At 39.4% G+C, this 22,232-nt stretch overlaps 2 protein-coding genes across 2 annotated transcripts in view; both read right to left on the minus strand.

Annotated features, from left to right (window-relative positions):
* Positions 1–5,325, minus strand: part of ltn1 (listerin E3 ubiquitin protein ligase 1) — a 153,107-nt gene extending 147,782 nt beyond the window's left edge. Inside the window, exons 1-2 of the mRNA XM_043700680.1 lie at positions 5,072–5,325; positions 1,264–1,467 (exon numbers count right to left, since the gene is read on the minus strand). Of these exons, the coding sequence (XP_043556615.1) occupies positions 1,264–1,467; positions 5,072–5,113 (246 nt within the window). The 5' untranslated portion in view covers positions 5,114–5,325. The remainder of the gene's footprint in view (positions 1–1,263; positions 1,468–5,071) is intronic.
* A 4,363-nt stretch (positions 5,326–9,688) lies between these two features.
* Positions 9,689–22,232, minus strand: part of rwdd2b (RWD domain containing 2B) — a 13,879-nt gene continuing 1,335 nt past the window's right edge. Inside the window, exons 2-5 of the mRNA XM_043700687.1 lie at positions 17,781–18,009; positions 17,592–17,659; positions 16,037–16,396; positions 9,689–11,898 (exon numbers count right to left, since the gene is read on the minus strand). Of these exons, the coding sequence (XP_043556622.1) occupies positions 11,646–11,898; positions 16,037–16,396; positions 17,592–17,659; positions 17,781–17,972 (873 nt within the window). The 5' untranslated portion in view covers positions 17,973–18,009 and the 3' untranslated portion in view covers positions 9,689–11,645. The remainder of the gene's footprint in view (positions 11,899–16,036; positions 16,397–17,591; positions 17,660–17,780; positions 18,010–22,232) is intronic.

Genomic DNA, 22,232 nt, shown 5'->3' on the forward strand with positions numbered 1-22,232 from the left:
CTCACTGTCTTTATTCCTGATGAAGGGCTTTTGCCCGAAACGTCGATTTCGAAGCTCCTTGGATGCTGCCTGAACTGCTGTGCTCTTCCAGCACCACTAATCCAGAATCGAAGGAAGTCAACCAAGCCAGAAGTTAATAATCAACAATATTAATTGAAAGTGGGAGATCCTAGCAGAGCGAAGGACTGCTTCCAGACTATTGCAATTTAAGTTCAGCTGAGACCCATCCTCATGGAAATTCAACTACAAGAAGCTTTGTATCTAACTAAGAATTCCTTGTTTGAACAGATCTGCACTTCAACTTTAAAGCTTCAATGTCATCTAAGAAACTACCTGCTTGCCCCAAAGGAAAACAAAAACATTATATGCTGCAATTATAGTTTACCTTGATCAGTATGTAATCTGATTGTGTGCGTGTGTAAAGGCACATGCCAAGTGATTGAAATTACAGGAACACAGAATTATTACCGTGTAGAAGGAGGCCATTCAGTCTATTGTGCCTTCACCAGCTCTATTACCTACTGCCAATCTCTGCCTTTTCCCCATATCTTTGCAAAGTATTATATCCAAAACAATCCAATACCCTCTTGCACATATCAATTGAACCTGCTTCAATTACATTTCCAGGTAGTACTTTCCATACCCTAAAAACTCACTGTCAAAGAGTTTTATCGCACATTATCCTTGCTTCATTCGCACATCACTTTAAATCCATGCCCTTTCCTTCCTGTATTTTTTACAACCCAAAACAGCTTCACCCTACCTACTCTGTCCAGCTTACTCACGATTTTGAAAACCTCAATCAAATCTACTTTCAGCTTTCCTCTCTCCCAAGAGTCACACCACGTTATTTTCAGGATAAATGAGGGAGAAGAAGTAACTTATCTTAAAACTTACAAAATGCTTTCAGATGAATAATTTAATTGGAACACTCAGATGGAGGACAAGGAAGCACATCTCTCTTATGTATATACAAACATCCTGATTATCAACTGTACAAGGGAACAGATAAAATTCTGTATGTAAAAACAGTCATGTCATTGACTCAGTTGGCCTGAATGCTCTCTCGGCATAAAACAGAGCATGAGCACAAAAACGGCAAAAACAAAAGCAGAATCTCTTACTCCACTATTATCCTCCACAAGTATTTTGTGATACACAGTCACAAACAGAGTTTTGCAGATCAGCTTACGAAGTCAATTTCCCCAACAATGATTTCAAGTACAAAAATGAGCTTCTGTGGAAAATGTCAGCAAAACATACTTTTAATTTTGTTGTTGCATCTCGTTTCGACATTTTGCGTAGAACCAATCGAAAGTCAGCATCTACCAAACTATCCACTTCTTCAAAGCCTTGGACTGCAGGAACATAACCCAGTTCATTCTGGTTGGCTCCAAACCCAGTAAAGCCTGGAACTGTTCCCTTGTCTTTAGCCAGCAGCTCAGCTGCTTTACCACTGCTTGATGGCTGTAAAAAAAAATCAAAGCATCTCAAAGTAACTTATGCAAACTTCCTTGGAAGTCAAATGAGGTCTGCATGATTTTTGATTTTGACAGCTGGAGAACAATTTTTTAAAATGTTGTATTGAAACAATAACATTTCTATTGCACAGAATCATCAAAATTGTCAATGGTTACGTTAGTGGCAATTAGCCTCAGAAGCATTTTTCACAAGGGTACATTTCAGACAATTCAGTCTTCAACTGCTGCACTGATTAAGATCCCAATCTGAAATTCTGTAAATGTAGGATACAATTTCTCCGTAAAGTAGAGAAAAGGAGGGCTACGACTAAACTGAAGGTTTGTACCGTGCAAGCAAAATGGGCAATTTTAACAAAAACCATCCACAAATAAATGGACTGCAGTGCTGACGCATGTTGGAATTGTCCAGCACAATAGTGTTAAGCATCCCGAAAACTTGTGCACTTTGGAAGCAGAAAGTGGTAAAGAAATCAGCAGGAAATAATTATGTCAGTGATGAGATATGGATAATGGGGAAGGTTTCAAGACAGAAAACAGGTACAATGATAAACAAAAAGATACTGTATTGTTCCACCACTATTTTCTAGTTTTTGTACATTACACCCATAAGATCTGTATATAGCAATTATGCGGAAGGTATCTAACCAATTTTATTTCTGTGCAATTCTTCAGCAGAATCCAAGCATTGTCATTAATAGCAGACAACTTCTATTGCAGCACAGGGTTGTGTGGATGAGCAGGCTTGGCAAACATCAGGAATACTGGAATAAAACAAAAGTACTGTGGATGCTGAAGATGTAAAATAAAAACTAGAAGTGCTGGAGAAACTCAGCTGGTGTGACAGCATCTGTTGATGCTGAACACAGTTAATGTTTTTTCAAGTCCTGGATGACTCTTATTCTAAATTGAAGAGGGCTGGAAATGAGTTTTTTTTTTAAAAATAAATGCTCTGCACAAAGTGGTAGGGAGAAATGGTGAGGGTGCCCACAGCAAAAGGCAAAAGGACTGCTAATACTAGCAGAGGAGTGATATTTATGAAGGATAGTTGTTCAAAGTATTAATGGTAGGTGTTAAAAGAAGAAAATAAATCAGTTCTACTGAAGGTAAACAAGACAGTGTGATGTGGAGGGCAGGGGGTGTTATGGCAGTAGGAGGGTAATCGAAATAAAGAATGGTGTTTATACTCTGAACCTGTTCAGCTCAGCATCGAATTCTGAAGGCTATAAAGTGCTTAAGCTCACAATCAGGCATTCCTCCAGCTTATATCAGACTTCACTGGAGCAGTGTAGGAGACCTGGCACAGAAATGTTTGCATCAGACGAAGACTGAAAATGCTGCCTCAATATCTCTGCTCCTCTACCCAACAGATCCTGTCAAACTGTGCTCAAGCCCTAAAATTATTGAACTTGATATCAAGTCCAGATGGTTGCAGGGTTCCCAATAAGAAACTTAGGTGTTGTTCTTCCAGCTTGCACTGAGCATCACTGGAGCACTGCAACGAGCCTAAGATAAAGATGTTGGCCAAAGAACATGGTGATGTGTTAAAGTGGCAAGCAATCGTAAGCTCACGGTCTTGTTTGCAGACAGAACGTAGGTGTTCAGTGAAGCAGTCACACAGTCTGCGCTTCATTACCCCTATTTAGAGGAGCTGCAAATGCAGTCGAGTAGAATCTAGTTAGAATCTCCACAGCCTTCTAGATTTAATATAGAGTTCAACAATTTTAGGGCTTAAACACCTTTACTATGCATTCCCACCAGCCCCCACTAATTCTCTCCCTCCCCCATCACCAACCCAAAGAATACTAGTGAGAGAGGGTCATGTCTTTTTGTGGCTGGTTGGTGTTCATGTATCCTGAAAACTAGCCACCAGGACCTCACTCAACACTGACCTCCAGACAGAATACTTTCCATCTACAAACACTCTCCACCTTCTGTCAGCCAACCAATTCCGAATCCAGATAGCCAAACCCACCTGTATCCCACACCTCCTGATTTTATGAATGAGCCTAACGTGGGGAACCTTATCAAATGCCTTGCTGAAGTCCACATTCACCACAGCCATTATGGTGGGTTGCGCTTCAGCGGGTCGGTGTGGACTTGTTGGGCTGAAGGGCCTGTTTCCACAATGTAAGTAATCTAATCTAAATAAACCACCTTTGTCAACCGTCTGGTCACCTCTTCAAAGAGTAAAGGATTCCTGTCTTTTTCTGAAATCTCTCTCTAGCTGTTGTTCCCTCCTGCTTGTAGGAATCTGTGTTTGAATTTACCTTTTTTGCCAAAGGGTGTGTTAATGAGATGTTATTGTATTGGAACAGTTAATTAGTAATAGTTACTGTATCAAGTCGATACGTTTTCCAATAGTTAAGTTATTCTAAATTACACTTTATTTTGTTTGAGTTTCAACTACCGTGTTTAAATAAATAGTTCTTAAAACAGTGTAATCTGACCAGCTGCATCACACCAGAAACACCCATTTCACATCTGCCTTTAAAATGAGAAAACATTGGGGTCTAGGCTACCTTCTTGAAATATGTTGAGGTTGTTTGGCCTGGTCCATAACACAATCAACATCTTTCTTCTAATGTGTTGACCAGAACTGTACACAATATTCCAGTTGTAGCCTAATCAACATGTTAACAGCTCCAGCATTACATCTTTGCACTTGCATTCATGCTTTGGCTAATAAATGTAAATATCCCATATGCCTTCTAAACCAACTTAACAAGCTGCTCAATACCTTCAAGAATCTTGCTATATGCACATTGCAGTCTCTCGGATCTTTGGGATCTTCACAGGTCCTTCCATTGACAGTGCAATTTCTCCTTTAACTCAGTTCATTTTTCTCCAAGTCAAAGGTTGGGTATATATATTGATCCCAGTTATGTCTGTCATTTTGAGGGGTATGTGGAATATGCTCCAGTCCTACACAGATAGCCCTCTCCCAAATCTTTCTCCAGTCCATTGATGTGCTTGCTGGACTTGTCCGGAATTGGGAAAAAAAAATCAAAATTTTGCTTTCATGTTCCAACCTTTTCTCACCCCTACTTGGTCCCTCCGACTCTTCTTCCATTCTGTCATGTCTGTTTTCTTTTCTGGGGACAGACTGTCTACCAACAGTCATTACAATTCCACCAACACCCACAACCACCTTAACTATACTTTCTCACACCCAGCTCTCCTCTTACTTTAAATCTATGGCATCTGGTTATTGATTCTTCCACTTATGGAAGAAGTGCTTGCCCATCCACTGTTTTTCATTCTCTCAGTTTCTCCAACTCATCTATTATAATGACACCTTCCACAGGAGTGCTTGTTATGTTTTTCTTTTCCCTCAGCTGCAAAAGCGCCAAGTTAAGAGATAAAATCTTTCCTTGAAGCACAGAACTTGAGAAGTGGCTAACGATATAAGGAAGGAAAAAATAGCAGGGGCAGGAAGGAGGTAGTATCACAGGCAGCATGATGCGGCCGAGTATCCTGTTTGTGTAAGTGTGCATTATCTCAGGAAGAGCGGTTGAGCGTCCGAGGGAGCCCGGTCTCAAGCAGCAGGCGACAGCAGCCCACCCGCCCGCGAATGACATTCACTCTCTTACCCGCACATTGCCTTTCGTTCGCTGCTTGTTTCTCCCACCCATCGCGCGCGCCCACTCTCCAGCTCGCTGCACTTCCGTTACTTTCAAATGGCCACGACACTCCACATTCCGCTCTCTCTGCGCTTGCTCCGAAGCAACCCGTGTGCTCTCCTCTTGAAGCGACCGGCCAGAAACAACAACCCCAGGGACCTGTGGTTAAACCTCGGCTAGTGTCACGTCCCAAAGTCTTTATGTGCAACAAGGCACGGCGGTATTTTGCAATGGTGGATTGAGTTGGAGGTTGGGAGTGGCTGGAAGGGTGCAAAGTCTGGGGGAAATCTAGATGCATTACAGGGTTTCGATTTTTTTTGTCCCTGTTTTGGCATAGTTTCCACCTTCCTAAATCCTTATTTCATTATCTCACAATGAATTTGCAAGCTTGTGGATTTATGAATACACAAATTGCACGTATAGCATGATTAACGTTGGCAAAACACCTGAAGTGCTTAATGGAAACAAAATCAGCCACACGGGGGGTGTGTTAGGACAGTGTCTCAAAACCTGGTCAAAGATGCACAGGCTTGAGAAAAATGGAGCATTTTTAATCCAGAGTTCACTTTAGGAATTCCAGGATTTTTCTCCCCTTTTAATGAAGGCATGTCTGGTCGCTCGTATTAGAAGGTGCTTGAGACGGCAGAGTTGGGGCAATGGAGAGTTGTGGAAAAGTTGTGTGACATAGAACAGTACAGCACAGAACAGGCCCTTCAGCCCACGATGTTGTGCCGACCATTGATCCTCATATAAAGTAAACTCAATGTACGAACCCTCAAATTTCTGTGACCATATGCATGTCCAGCAGTCTCTTAAATATCCCCAATAACCTAGCTTCCACAACTGCTGCTGACAACGCATTCCATGCTCTCACAACTCTCTGCATAAAGAACCCGCTTCTGACATCTATACTTTCCGCAGAACAGCTTAAAACTATGACCCCTCGTGTTAACAATTTCTGCTCTGGGAAGAAGTCTCTGGCTATCAACTCTATCTATGCCTCTCATTATCTTGTACACCTCAATTAGGTCCCCTCTCTTCCTTCTTTTTTCCAATGACCTTTCAAAGTTTTACAGATATAGGGACCATGAAGAAATTTGAACATGAGGATATGAATTTTCAATTTGTTTTGGGAAATTAATGCAGGTCTCAAAGTAATATGTATTCGGTGTATGGAAGGATACCGACAGCAGTGTTTCAGACGAGTTGAGGTTTATGGATGGTGGAGGATGTAAAGCTGATTGGGAGAATGTAATACCATTGGAGTCTGAAGATAGCATCGGGAGATGATGGGTTGTGACAGGTGATGTTATGGACATGAAAATAGACGTAGGAGAGAATAAGTTCAGGACTGGCACAAGAGATAATTTTGAGGAAGGTTTAATATGAAAGGAACATGAGAGGGGCCAGTAAAATGATGGTGAGGGTAAATTCTTAGCACTAGTAGGAGTTGTGAGATAGGACAATGTAAAAAGGATCTCAGAAAATGGTTTGTAGTAGCGAAAAGGAGCCAAAGATTATCTTGACTTTCCAGAAGGTTGTTGAGAATGTCACCTAGAGTTAGAGTTGTAAAGTAAGGAAACGGACCCTTTGGTCCAACTTATCTACGCCAATCAGATATTCCACATTAATCTAGTCCCATTCTGTCCCTTTTATATCTTTTCCCTCTCACCGTAAATCTATGCCCTTTAGTTTTGGACTCCCTACCCTGGGGAAAAGACCTTGACTATTCACCCAATCCTTGCCCCTCGTGGTTTTATAAAGTTCTGTAAGGTCAGCCCTCATCCCCCAACGCTCTGAGGGAAATAGCCCCAGTCTATCCCTTTAGGTCAGGCTCTCCATCCCTGGCAACATCCTTGTAAGTCTTTTCTGAACCCTTTCAAGTTTAACAACATCTTTCCTATAACAGAGACCAGAATTGAACACAATATTCTACAAGTGGCCTAACCAATGTCGTGTACAACTGCTTTGATAGGGAGCCTGCACTGATGATGCTTAATGGAAGATGCAGCAATGAGTGAGAAACAGTCGTGCGTTAGATGTACTGAAGTCCCTTTAAACATTAAGAAGCAACGATAAGATGTAATACAATGTGATTTAACAAGAGAAGGGTATTAAAATCAGAGAGACTGGTTGAACACCTCAATAGCTGCTGACCTTTTGTGACAATGGTCGAGGTTTAACATTTAGGAGTTTAATTTGTTTTGTTACAAGTGATCAAGGGAAATTTTATTCCATAGCAGACTGTATAAGAAATGGTTTGGAGAATATAGATGAATAGCAAGTGGCCTGAGTTGCAGTGTTTTATGTTGATCAGATTAGAATTTGCCATATTGCAAAAGTAATTATTAATTTGTGCTCTCTGTCTAAAATTGAAGATTAACAAACTTTTCTGAATTCTGATTCTCATCATAAACAAAGACAGAAAACTACCATGACTACAATATGAAAAAATAATGGAGCTATCACATTAGCACATTGAGAAAATCCGTTTAGCATATCCTTGCAGGACTAACCACTAAACATCAAATGTTATGACCTTCTTTCAAAGAAAATCTCTCCTCTCTTTAAGTATTTGCTGCCTCATTAAGAATGCAATTCCAATTCTGTTTTCAGTTAATTACACATTTGAAGATACACTGATGTGAATTTAAATTTACTTTCTTTTTTTACAATTTGTTTGTTCTGTTAGCTATCTTGTTACCTGTGGAAAATTCACTCTTTAGCCACCTCTTTCTCATGTCACATAGGTCTCCCCTGCACTACCTCCAATTTCAAAATGTATGAATGTTGAATGTGTCCCTTATGATATAATGACCAGAAAGGTGGATGCAGTCCTCAAAAGTGCGGTCCAGCTAGAATGTTATGAGATGGAATACTAATTCTTCAGATGGTTTTGCTAAGTAATGTAGCATTCTGTTCTGGAAGGGCTTTGCATTAATTGGACATGTTGAGAATGGCTTCGTATCAGCTATAACTGTCTCAAGACCATTCCTTGAAACATGGTTTACTTTACTTCCTATGTGAAATATTTTGCTTATTAAATTCTATTTGCCACGTTATTGCTCCTTTCACTTGCCCAATTTATTCTGCAGTTTCTGAGCTAATGTCTCAGATTTTACTGCTTCTCGAAGTTTGAGATCCTCTCCACATTTGCCTACTTCATCATTTTCTGAATCTAGTTATTTAAATAAATTATCAATATTGGTCTCAGCTGCGAGGCCTGGAGCACACAATTAAATTTACCATAACCATCCCAAGCCCAACATAACTCCTTGAACTTACACACATCAGTCATGGGACATTCTTCAAAATAAGGCTTATTTCTAATATGTCAGGAGACGAGCTCACAATGAATATATTTATTCTGAGTAAAAACAGAAATTAAGGGTATCTCCCGGTTGCTACTTTATTAAAATCGTTATAATTTATTTATAGTAAATGCAAACTACTCTTGTTTTTGACATTGTAATTAAAACTGGGCACTTAAAAAAGTGACTTTTTTTGCTTTTAAGTTCTTGAACCAATAGCATTGTGATTGAAGTGCTTATTGTAGCAGCAATGTCATCAATGCAAACAGGTATATTTACTCCCAAATTCTTTCCTTCCAGAATCCATCCATTACTGACAGAGACACTGAAAGCCATGGCAAGGGAGTGAGATTTCATTATCATTTTTAAAACCATTTCCTACCTGGCTACTGTACTCATTAACAAACTGTAGTTTTGCTCAAGTTTTGCATTTCTTGCGGTTGTAGGGGAAGGTGCCAGGAGTGGAGGTTGGATTGGTGGGGGGTGTGGACCTGACAAGGGAGTCACGGAGGGAGTGGTCTTTTCGGAACGCTACTAGGGGAGGGAAATATATCTCTGGTGGTGGGGTCCGTTTGGAGGTGAACCCCACCACCAACCCACCACTTCCGCTGCACCCGATGTGGCCTCCTCTAGATTGGAGAGACAAGCCGCCTACTTGCGGAACATTTCAGAGAACACCTCTGGGACACCCCGACCAACCACCCCGTGGCTCAACACTTCAACTCCCCCTCCCATTCCACCAAGGACATGCAGGTCCTTGGACTCCTCCATCGCCAGACCATAGCAACACAACGCTGGAGGAAGAGCACCTCATCTTTCGCCTAGGAACCCTCCAATCACAAGGGATGAACTCAGATTTCTCATTTCCCCTCCCCCCACCTTGTCTCAGTCCCAACCCTCGAACTCAGCACAACATTGATAACCTGCAATCTTCTTCCTGACCTCTCCGCCCCCACCCCCACTCCAGCCTATCACCCTCACCTTAACCTCCTTCCACCTATCGCATTTCCAACGCCCCTCCCCCAAGTCCCTCCTCCCTACCTTTTATCTTAGCCTGCTTGGCACACTCTCCTCATTCCTGAAGAAGGGCTCATGCCCGAAACGTCGATTCTCCTGCTCCTGGGATGCTGCCTGACCTGCTGCGCTTTTCCAGCAACACATTTTTCAGCTCTGATCTCCAGCATCTGCAGTCCTCACTTTCTCCTAGAAGTCATTAACAAACTGACCTGGTTGGCAGGAAAGCCAGGGATGTTGGCGTAAGAACACGCAAGAAAGATTTTGGAATAGTTATAGGGGAAAAATCAAAGCCTGGCAATTGAGTAAAAAAGTCAAGTCACCACAGTGTGAGAAGACCATAGGGCTGCTCTTGCATTAAAGTCACTTGGTGTTGAGTTTAACCTGAGAGTCACCACACCTCAGGCAAGGGGTGAGATTGAGGAGAGTCCTTCATGATAACCTCAGCCCACACAGGAATTGAACCTACACTTTGATATCATAAACAAGCCAACTGAGCTAACCAGCCCCCTGAATTTAGTCGATTAAGATCAGGAATTGAAAGGCTGTTATGACAAGTAATTAGGAGGAGAAGAAAAGATAGATTAGGTGGGTTGTTGGAAGCACACAACCAGCAAAGTGTATTGAAACACGTTATTCTTGAGAATGCAAAAAGAAAATTCAGCATCACTTTTATTACAAAAAGTATCTATATAGAAACATAGAAAATCTATGGCACAGAAATTTCTGGGAATACCTGTGGATTTTATATTGATGTTTCAGAGGACATTCAGCCCAATGCCTCGAAACTAGCTGAAAAAGAATTATCTGGCCTTCTGATATTAAAGAGTGAATTTGCTCTGCTGACCTGCAGGAAATTGGATGTTCCGAGGCTAGGGTGGGATCCATCTGACTTACAGATAGATTGTAAGGAATTATATTATCATCTCCTATTATTCAGACCCATTTACATAGCCATTTCCTTGCCTTTCAAAAGCCTATTTATATTTTCATCCCCTATTCAGAAATCAATAACAACATTACATTTGGAATTTGACTACTCCCAGTAGTTAAGAAAAATACACTTCACACCAGATCTGGCCACTAAAGGATGATTTGTACTACATTGTTTCTGGAGATTATGTGTTCGCTGCATTGTGTCTTGAGTGGCATGTGACTGTGAGGGAGTGGCTGGGGATTGTCTTGTGAGCATTACTGACTGATGAAAAGATTTTGTATAAAGGAAGGACTGTTTCCTTTGCTCAGAGAGAACTTCCCAGGACACACTTCCATAGTGAAGAGTGATCAGGGTTTCTCCAAAGCTTGTATTGTACTGTGCTTAAGAAAATGTTCCTTGTTCACAGAAGTTGGTGTGTTGCAATTGCATCAAGTGTGTAAGAACCTCAGAAAAAAAAGAACTTAACAGTCTAATACCACTTTGCAGCTCTTCACCTGTAGCCCTGTAAGTTATGGGAGCTCAAGTTTATATTCAAATGTTGTTTGAATACTATCAGTTTATAACTTCTAGCTTCTATAAGCAGTTTGTGATAATTTGCCATAAATCAAACTGTTTGTAAATAATAAAAACAATGCATTTTTGAAAAAGAATAATTATAGCAAGCCTCTTAACCTAATCAAGCAGTCTAGATAACAAATCTAAAAGACTTTTTTATGACTATTACCATTTGGAATATTACTGTCCTCAATACAAATTAATTGAATATGTTCCTGCTACATAGTTTTGCAAATTATCACAATTGATTAATTTAACTTTGTTTTTGAGAGGTTATCTTTGGTAGGAATTACAGTTAGTGTTTCAATACATATAGCTACTTCTCTGGCATTGATTAATTAACCAAACATCCACTATAACCATGACTAGATATATATAAAATCATAGATTAAAGATTGGAATCATAAGATTGCTAAACTGATTCAAAACTAAAGCAACATACAAACAATTAAAAATATTAAATAGCTAGTTGAATAAATGAATTGAATAAAGTCATCATTTCAAGAGCTGACAAAGGCACAACTGGCTGAATGGCATCCTTCTCTGCTGTAACTAATGATTCAACAATTAGGATTTTTTCATAAATGTAACCAGATTTCTAATGTTTGTAGCTGATTAGGTTACTGGATTGTATTATTTAATTGGAAAACCTTGACAGCATGACATAGTACATTTGATCTTTTTTTTCCTTGCTATAAATGTAGAATGTTGTAAATGCCCAAATAATTTACAATGTTCTTCCTTCAACACCAAAGTACAATTGAAAAACATCTCCACATTCCTTTTCATTTAAAAATTGGTACAGTTGTCCCAAATCCATATGATTTCCCTTGGTACCACGTACATCAAATATTTTTTCTTCAAAATCAGTAAATTTGCGAAACATTTGCATTGCAGTCTCCATGTCAATATTTGTGATGTCCAATATAGTATCTTCTCTGTGGCGGATTAGAATCCTCTTCCAGGTCAACCGTTTGGCTCTGGAAGGAGATGAAAATAGGTTAGAATGAGATGGAACACTTGATACGACTGTTGGCACATCAAAATACTATTTGTGGTTTTGGAATGTTTGTATCTAGCATATCGCCACTTAGTTCCCACTGTTAGTAATATACACTGGGAACATATCAAAGTTCAGGCCAGCAAGTTAGTTAAATACAATTTGCCCATATTAAATTGTTGCAGAGATGCATTATTGGTCCTTAATTTTCCAAGTGTCAATTAATTTTCTTCTGGATTAAGGGCTTTCACATGTTTCACGCCACTGTCATTGGATTGACTTGATCTGATAGACAGACTTATGCTTCACATTTTTTTGGAACAGGGCATAACACTTACAATCCTCCAGTGCTTTGAAATCACTCCCATATCTCAGGAAAATCAGAAGATTGTGGTTAAAATCTCCATAATTTCCATTATATTTCCCACAGTGAATTAAGATGCATCCCACAAGTTAAAATGGCCATTCTACTTTGATAATTGTCAACCATTCAAGCACCTGTTCTGTTAGGCTATTATCATGACTACTTCTTCCTTCACTGCCATGTTACTAGCAGCCTCATTTCCAGTAAAAAAAAATCATTTAGTATTTCAGCTGTGCCCTTTACCTCTACAAGAGCATCTTTTTGGCCTCTAATTAATTCATCCCCACTTTACTTGGACTTTCTATATATTTTAAAAAAGCCATTTGGAATGCCTAATTGTTGGGTCAGCATAGCATACTGTCTGGGTCAAGAATGGTCCTGTTTTATGGATACCTGAAGGGAGAAAGAGGTCAACTCAGTTGTGGTAGATTTGTTTTTTTTCTCTTATCTTTTCATTGTTGGTTAATGAGAGAATTGAAATATGACCATGTATGGCCAAATAGAGGTCTAGCTCAGAGATATTTGCACGAGAAATGAGTGGGTTTAATTAGAGATTTCCAGTTGACGTCAGGTGACAAATGCTGAGGTTCCAAGCAGCAGTTTAAGGTCGGAGAAAGTGAAATCTATAAGATATTAGACGAATGATATCAGTACAGTAATTAGGGATGGTGACTGAGTTAAACTTCAACACATTTAGTAACTTTAGCAGGTTTAAAATTGGATAAATCCCCAGGACTAGATGAGATGTATTGTAGACTGTTGTGAGAAGGGGGAAGATTGAAGGGACCTTAACATTAATTTTAAAATCCCTTCTGCACACCGCAGAGTTTTGGAAGACAACTATTCTGATACCATTATTCAAGAAAATAGTAGGGTTAAACCATGGAAATACAAGCCAGCAGCTCCAGCATCAATAATATGGAAACTTTTGGAAAAAAAATTGACAAGCAGAATTTTCATCTACCTGAAAAGACAATGATTAATCATGGATAATCATCATGATTTTGTTAAGGAGAGATATATTTATGAATGAAATTTCATGAAAAGACTTCAGTAAAGTATTTAACAAAATATAACATAGAAGACTGGTCAAGAAACTAACAGCCTTTGGGATCTAGGCAAATTGTCAAATTGGATCTAAAATTGGCTTCGTTGTAGAAAGCAAATAGTACTGGGTGAAAGTTGTTTTTTGACTGGAAGCCTGTGTCCAAGGCAGACTGCAGGATTTGGTGCTGGGTCAGTGTAGTTTCCTGATGATCTAGTCAAGAATATATAGGTTTTATCAGTAAGTTTGCACTTGACACAAAACTTGGTGGTGTGATAAATACTGAGGAGAAAAACTTTAGACTGCAGGAAGATATGGATGGGCTATGCAGATGGGCAGAATAGTGGCAGATGGAGTTTAAAACTGTGAAGTGATGCATTTTGGGAGGTTTAACAAAGCATGGGGGTAGAAAGTTGGTTGGACTAGCTTAATGTCTGGTGTGCTGGGTCAAAGTCCTGGAATTCCGTCCCAAAATGGCATTATGAGTCTACCTAAAGAACATGGACTGCAGCAGTTAAAGAAGCCAGTTTACCACCACCTTCTCAATGGCAAATAGGGACCGGCAATAAGTGCAGGCCAGCCACTGATGTCCACATCTCACAAGTATTTTTTTTAAAAGTACATATATAACATTATAGGATGGGTGGTTAAGAAAACATATGGGACACTTGCCTTTATTGTTGAGGCAAGGAATACAAGATCTGGGATGTCATGATGGTGCTTATGGGATGTCGGTTAGGCCACAGCTGGAGTACTGTGTGCAGTTCTGCTTGCCACACTATATAAAGGATGTGATTGCATTGGATAGAGTGCAGAGGAGATTGAGATGTATAAAATTATGAGGGAAAAGACATAGATGAGCAATTTAAACTCTGTAGAATACAAGACTAGGGGCCTAGTGCTAGAATTAGTGGATTAGAATAGATAGGAGCTTGATGACTGTCATGGATGTGGTGTGGCCTTAAGACCTCTTTATGTGCTGTAATGCTCTATGAACCTTTTGCTTTATATTTATATTGTGCCATTAATGTCATAAAACATTCCAAGACGCTGCACAAGAGCATTAGAACGAGACACCAAGCCACATTAGGAGATATAAAGTCAAATGATTAAAACTTCAATCAAAAGTTAGAAAGGTGTAAAAGTAAAATTAAAAAAGGGAGTACTATAATGCAAGATAAAAGAGATGGAGGGTGTGAAGATGGAATTTCAGAGCATTGAGCTCACTAATTAAAGGCATAGCCACCACTGACAAAGCAATTAAAATTGCGATGCACAAGTCTCCTGAAAGACTGTAGAAATATCTAAGGGTTGTTTATCTGGAGGAGATTTCGGATGAAGGGAGAGGCTTGGCCATGGAGGGTTAAGCAATAATTTAAGATTGAATTATTGCTTAACCATGAGTTAATGTAGGTGAATGAGCACAAAGGGATTCACATAGGTGAAAGGGATTCAGTGTGACATAAGACATTGTCAGCAGAGTTTTGAATCCCTTCAGATTTACAGAGAGTAAAGTATGGGAGGCTTGGCAGGAATGCCATGGGAAGAGTCATATCCAGAGATTACAAGGGCATAGATGAGAGATTCAGCAGGAAATGAGCTAAGTGATTTATGGAGGGGGAAACAGGTGGTCTTCGTGATGGCATAAATGTGTCTTCAGAAGTCATCTCCAGGTTAAATGTAATACCACGATTATGAACAGACTGATTTAGCCTCAAACTGATGCCAGGGAGAGGAATGGAGTTGGTGGTTAAGAAAATTTGGAGCATGGGCTGAAATCAACAGCTTCAATCTTCCCAATATTTAAGTGGGAAAATTACTGCTTGTTGCATAAGTAGTCTGATAAATTACCAACAGTGGAGTAATCAAAAGTAGAGGCAATGATGTAGTCGAGTGTTGTCAATGTATACATGAAAATTACACTGATTTTGAATGATGCCACTGAAGACAACATGAAATGAGGAACAGGAGGGGCCAAGGAGTAGCCAGTAGAAGGAAATGCCATTGCAGGTGATTCTATGGCTGTAGATGGATAATTAATGAAATCAGATGAGAGTAGTCCCACTGAGCGGGACAACTGTGGAGAGGAATTGGAAGAGGATAGTCTAGCTGACTGTTGTAATCTGATAAGATGACATTTGTGACTTTGAATAGAAGTATTTCAGTACTGCACAAGGGTGGAAACGCAAATTGAAGGGATTTGATATGGAGTTTATGGAAAGATGGCCATGGATTTGTGATGTGACGATATGTTCAAAGGCTTTAGAGAAGAAAAGGAAGTTGGCAATGGGTTGGTAGTTTGCACAGACAGTTGGATAAAGGTTTTTTTTATACAAAGGGTAATTACAGCAAATATAAAGAAGAGAGAACCATTGACAGTATGAGTTAACACAGGGACAAGAAGGGGACATTGAGACAGCAGCTGTTTAATGGAATTAGGGTTGAGGGAGTATAAGAGGAGACAGAAAAGTTCATAGCTAGACATATAACTAACATTTGTACTGTGTAAATTCAAAAACGTAGCACCACAGTAGATAGACGCTAAATGGGAAAAAAATGTTAACCTAAACCAAAACAGCATAGAAGGGAGAAACAAATCTCTTCAGACCTATTAGTGGCAAATTTAATAATTACAATTTTGTTCCTTAAAACTGCGCAGTTATTGATGGTACTTATTCTGATGCAGCCAATAATATATCAAAGTCAAACCTTGCCCAGTATTCTTCACATGCACTCTGTGGCCCTTCCACACAAATCACACCAGGTTTGCCAGGCATACTGAAGCCAGTAAGTGAAAGTTCTTTTGCCCACTCGAGAATATTCTTTCTCTTTTCTTTGTTATAGATGTGATGACTGTAGATCCAGAGTCGGGTACAAGTTACATTTTTGGTTCCGGCAGGTTGTCTGTTTTCAGTTGCAATAGTTTGTTTACTCATGTATTTGGCTGCATGGTCTTTGATCCATTCAACTGCATTCAACATGCAAATCTCACCACAACAATTTTGTCTTAGATACTCATGAAGGTCTATATTTAATTGTGCTTGCTGTGTTCTGTATAAAGCATCTGATCTGGAAACAAAATATCAGTTACTTTAAGAAAGAACATAAGTCTTCAGAACAGAGTTGAACAAATATTTTGAATTGATTTGTCTGTGCAGAAGTACTGAAAACCAAAACTCCAGTTTAAATACATTTTTACATAACTGTAGAAATTGCTGAAATACCTAGCAGACTGAACAGCATTTGGTAAGACAGATGGTAGATAAAATATTTTAATTATGGATATTTTTACCACAATTTATGATGGAATTTCAAAATCCAAAATATTATCTCTGTTAACCTGTTTCAAGATGCTGATGGATCTATTAAATCTTCTTAGCATTTTCAGTTTTTATTTCAATGTGTGCTTTATAAAACTGTCCAGTTTTACTGGTTTCCATGATGATAAACCACACTTTGTTATCAGCAATCACTTGCTAACAAGTATGATTATTTATTAGGAATTACTAAACTACACAGTGGAAAACTGCAACTCCAAGTTTTCTATAACAATAGGCAGACCTGACAGAACCTTGGAGTGATGACTTTCAGCAAATTGCTATTAATAGAACCTTGAAAACGTCCATAGGAAGGTTTCACTGCTGACCTATTTGGATTATTTATGCTACACACTTACCTTGAAGACAGCTCAAACACTGAGGTCAACCCTTTAAAGGAAAAGAGGAATATGAACATCAATGTTTCGCTGCTCCGACATGGACAGTATCCAATGATACTGTCTCATTACGTGAGCTGAGCACAAAAGTTAATTGATGTCACTCACCAAGCACATTCAGGATGCTATTATCCTGGATTTTTTTCAATATTGCTATCAGTCTGAATATTTAAAGTACCAGGACAATTGCAATTCTCCTTTGGAGGGGCAAAAATATGGAGAGCAAGCCACACAGCTTCTAGCTGCCACTTAGCCATAAAAGCAGCTTCCATTGTGTGCAGGAAGGTATGGGAAACTGCAAGAGAAGAAACTATTTGTCTGATGAAAACTGACAGGTTCATCACAAAAAGGAGTTTCTTGTAATGTGAATTATGGCAAACACAAGCAGTTCACACCTGAAACTGAATCTTTAAACAATTTCTAGTTAACCAACACAATTTGAATATATGTTTTGCTTAAAGTGTTTCTTTTCTACCATCTAATTTGAATGATGATTTGACTTTTCCTTAAAATAAACTGTTAACAAATCCATTCATGCCTGTACTGTACCTTATTGAAATTTCTGGAATCACTGCTGGATAATTTGGAGGAAAGGAGCAAGATAACGCACAAACAACCTATAACAAAAAAGTAATGAAAAATTAAAGAAGTAAAGGAAATTATTTGTCATGTACAAGTATTTAAAACAGTCAAATGGATGCACATTACATAAATCATTCTAATATAGACAATACCAACATTAGGAGTATCCAGCTGGAGTTGTACTGTGTATTGCAGTCTTGAGGTTGGTGGGATCAGAATCTTTCCCTGCACATATTCTTTGAGATCTATTAAAGCCAACTGATCATCCACTAAAAGTTCATTTGGAAACATGCTGAGCAGTAGTTCCAGTTCAGAAAGCTGGGCTTCAACATTAGCAGGACTGGTCATTTTTCAAAGTATGGCTCTGAAAAGTATGATAACCGAACTAGAAAACATAAAAAAAGAAAATTAACAATCTGCATATCAATTATCAGTTAGATTTAGATTAGATTACTTACAGTGTGGAAACAGGCCCTTCGGCCCAACAAGTCGACACCAACCCGCCGAAGCGCAATCCACCCAGACCCACTCCCCCACATTTACCCTTTCACCTAACACTAGGGACAATTTAGCATGGCCAATTCACCTAACCTGCACATTTTTGGACTGTGGGAGGAAACCGGAGCACCCGGAGGAAACCCACGCAGACACAGGGAGAACATGCAAACTCCACACAGTAAGTCGCCTGAGCCGGGAATTGAACCCCGGTCTCTGACGCTGTGAGGCAGTAGTCCTAACCACCGTTATTGGTACAGTTTAAGTTTTTTAACATTTCAAGGGAAAATTCTCCAAAGCTTTCCTATATAATAGGCATAGAGGTGTCCATGTATGGAGTTTCCTTACTCCTGATGTAACTGCATGTAAGAAATGATTGTGGCATTATAGGAAAAAGATACTGTATTTCCAGAGAGAGTTACCAGCCATTGCACATTTTATCTGAAGCATAATCAAGCCCATTATCTGCAGTGAACTGGCAATGTAACAAAACCTGCACTCTCCCAAGCTTAGTTCAATAAAATTACTAATATCAAGTGTACGGAAATGTCATTCCGAATTAATTTCATGTTTTCGTAGCCTCAATGTTTCTCCAACTGAGTTTTTTTTCTCTCAATGTCGGTGGGTCTGGCCACATCCAAAATGTGTGTTCACATCCAAAAATCACCAAGTCTAATAAAAGGTTCAAATATTCAGCCATTTTTCAAAATATGACTTGTATTCCCTTACACTTCGAAGGTTGATGAATGATTTAATTTCTGTGTTTAAAATGATGATGGGATAATAATAGATCAGATGTGGCAAAGCTATTTCCTCTGGAAGACAACTGTAAAACCGTCAGCGAGAGTTCTGAATGCTCCAGCTAATACTTTCCAGTTATCTGCCAAAAAGGTAAAATCAATAATGTCTGACTCATTGTTACCACTTTGAGTCCATCATAGATACTGTTTGTTACAGTAACAAGTGCAGGTTTGAACTGAAAGTGGCAGGTAACATTCATACCACACAAATGCCAGGCAATGACCATCTCTAATAAGACAAAATAACCACCACCCCTTAATATTCAATGGCGTTATCGTCACTGAATACCTAGAAGGTTACATGAATAGGGAGGGAATAGAGGGATACATATCGAATTTGTTTTTTAGTTTAGTTATGGCATGATGATCAGAATAGGCTTGGAGCACCTTTCCTGTGCTGTACTTCTCTGTACTTCTGTACTGTACCACTCCCCTATCAACATGCTGCGGGTTGCCATTGAGCAGAAAATGAACCAGGCTTGCCACACAAACATAGTGGCTATATAAACAGATCAGATGCTTGGAACACTGCAGCGAGTACCTCACCTCCTGACTTGTCAATGCCCACCCACAATCTACAAGGTTTGAGTTAGGAGTATAATGGAATACTCCCCACTTGGCTGGATGAGTACAGCTCCAACACACTGAAGAGGCTTGACAACATCCAGGACAAAGCAGCCTACGTGATTGGCACTACATCCACTCCCTCCACCATTATCTACACACTGCAGAAATTCACCAATGATCCTTAGACAGCACCTTCCAAATGCCCACCACTACCAACTAGAAGAAGGGCAGCAGATATATGGGAATCACTTGCACGTTCCCCTCCAAGCCACTTGGAAACATATTGCCATTCCTTCAGGTACTGTTGGGTCAAAATCCTGAAATTACCTCTGTAACTACATTGAGTCTAACCACAGCACTTGGACTGCAGTGGTTCAAGAAGCCAGCTCACCACCACCTCTCAAGGACAACTAGAGATGGGCAATGAACGTTTGCAAGACCCACATAGTAGAATTGAATAAAAAAGGTGATCTGAGTATCTTACTATCATGGTCCAATTCTAACAATATTATCAAACTAAATTCTACGTATACTTTCATTCCATCACCAAAATTGCTGATCTGTAGCTGCACAGGACTGCCCAACTTCAACATTGTCTGCTATGTGCTCATCTGTGCTTTCATGACCTCAAAATTCAATTACTCAAAAACTCTTGAGACTTAAATCATTTCCACAAACTTTTATGATCAATGTCCTTCTCCAATTCTGGCTCCTTGTTCATTTCTTACTGTACTTAATTGTTTCACTGTGTTTTCAGTTCCCAGCCTTAAATTCTGGAATTCCTTCCCTAAATTACTCTATTTTCCTTTAAGGTGCACCTTAAAACCTGTCTCTTTGACTAGGTGTTTGTTCATGACACCTGATATCTCTGTCTGTGATTTGTTGCTAAAAAAATACTCCTTTTGTTAAATTCTTTAGGACATATTGCTGTATACATCTAACTTGTTTGCTGCTGGTTGTTAATAGGATCAGAAGATTTACTCTGAATTCCTGCAGCTAAACTTTTTTTTCATGGGCAAAGGGACAGACTGGTTTAATTATAAAACTAAAAGATTTCTCACAGCTTGAAATAAATTGCTGGACAAACTCAGTAGGTCTGGCAGCATCTGTAGGGAAAAAAATAGAGTTAACTTTTCAAGTTAAATGACCCTTCTTCAGAATAGTTCTGACACTGCTAGACCTGCTGAGTTTCTCCACAATTTCTGTTTTTGTTTCAGATTTTTAGTATCTGCAATTCTTTGATGCATTCTCACAAATTGACCTATTCCTGCATGGAGTTCACACGTGTGAATAAAAAGTGACTGATTTTGTGTTAAATTTATAATGAGCATTTGTTCTACAGCGAAGGTGAAGAATTAAAGGTTTTTAAGAGATATCCTTGCAATGTCTTTATGAATTACTTTAGCCATTCCACCTTTCACATACTAAACTGAAAGGATTGCTATCAAAGTTGCTACTCTTTCTGTAGTTAAAACAAACGCTTCCCAGTCAATTGGAAACTGAATATTTTCAGACATACCTGCAAACCTATGATTTATGAGCAGGAATAGGCCATTCAGTCTCTTCAGCCTGCTCCACCATTTGTAAAGATTATGACTGATTCGAATGTAGCATCAATTGCACTTTTTGTCTGAGAACATAACATTTGACTCCCCTGTCAATCAATAGGCTAGCAACTCAACCTTAGATAAATTCATTGTAACAGGCACCCTACTCTATGGAAGCAAATCAACAGGCTAATGACCTTTAAGAGAAAAATATTCTGATCTCAGTCCTGACCACTTCTTAACACAGTACGTCCTCGCACACCCCCACCCCAAACTCTAGTATTGCCCATTAGTAGAAATATCCTCTCAGCATCAGCCCTGTTAAGTTTCTTCGTATTTCAATATGATCACCTCTCATTCAAATTCCTGTGAAGCCCCAACCTGGTCAACCTTTCCTCATAAGACAGGTCATTCATCCCAGTAATATGTTGAGTGACGTGTTTTGTGAATTGTTTCTAATGTAATCAAACCCTTTAAGTAAGGAGATCAGAAGGGTACAGAGTACTTATGTAGTGGTCTCATTAAACGTAGCAGTGCAATAAAACTTCCCTATTTTTATATTCCATTCACCTCGCAGTGAAGGACAATGAAACTTCAACTTCAATCATTTGTTGTACCTACATTCGAGCTCTCTGTGTTTCATTTATCAGGTTCCTCTGTCAGAGTTCTACAGTTTCCCTCCTTTTAAATGTTTTATTTTTCGATTCTTTCTAGTTCTTCAAGAACCCGAGAACTCTGTGGGAAGCTAGAGAAGTGATTGCTTGGCCTCTTGCTGAGATATTTGTATCCTCGATGGTCACAGGTGAGGTGCCGGAAGACTGGAGGTTGGAAAACGTGGTGCCACTGTTTAAGAAGGGTGGTAAGCACAAGCCAGGGAACTATAGACCAGTGAGCCTGACCTCGGTGGTGGACAAGTTGTTGGAGGGAATCCTGAGGGACAGGATGTACATGTATTTAGAAAGGCAAGGACTGATTAGAGATAGTCAATATGGCTTTGTGCGTGGGAAATCATGTCTCACAAACTTGATTGAGTTTCTTGATGAAGTAACAAAGAAGATTGATGAGGGCAGAGCAATAGATGTGATCTATATGGACTTCAGTAAGGCATTCGACAAGGTTCCCCATGGGAGACTGATTAGCAAGGTTAGATCTCATGGAATACAGGGAGAACTAGCCATTTGGATACAGAACTGGCTCAA

Source organism: Chiloscyllium plagiosum, chromosome 12, assembly GCF_004010195.1.
Source record: "Chiloscyllium plagiosum isolate BGI_BamShark_2017 chromosome 12, ASM401019v2, whole genome shotgun sequence".
Lineage (NCBI taxonomy): Eukaryota > Metazoa > Chordata > Chondrichthyes > Orectolobiformes > Hemiscylliidae > Chiloscyllium > Chiloscyllium plagiosum.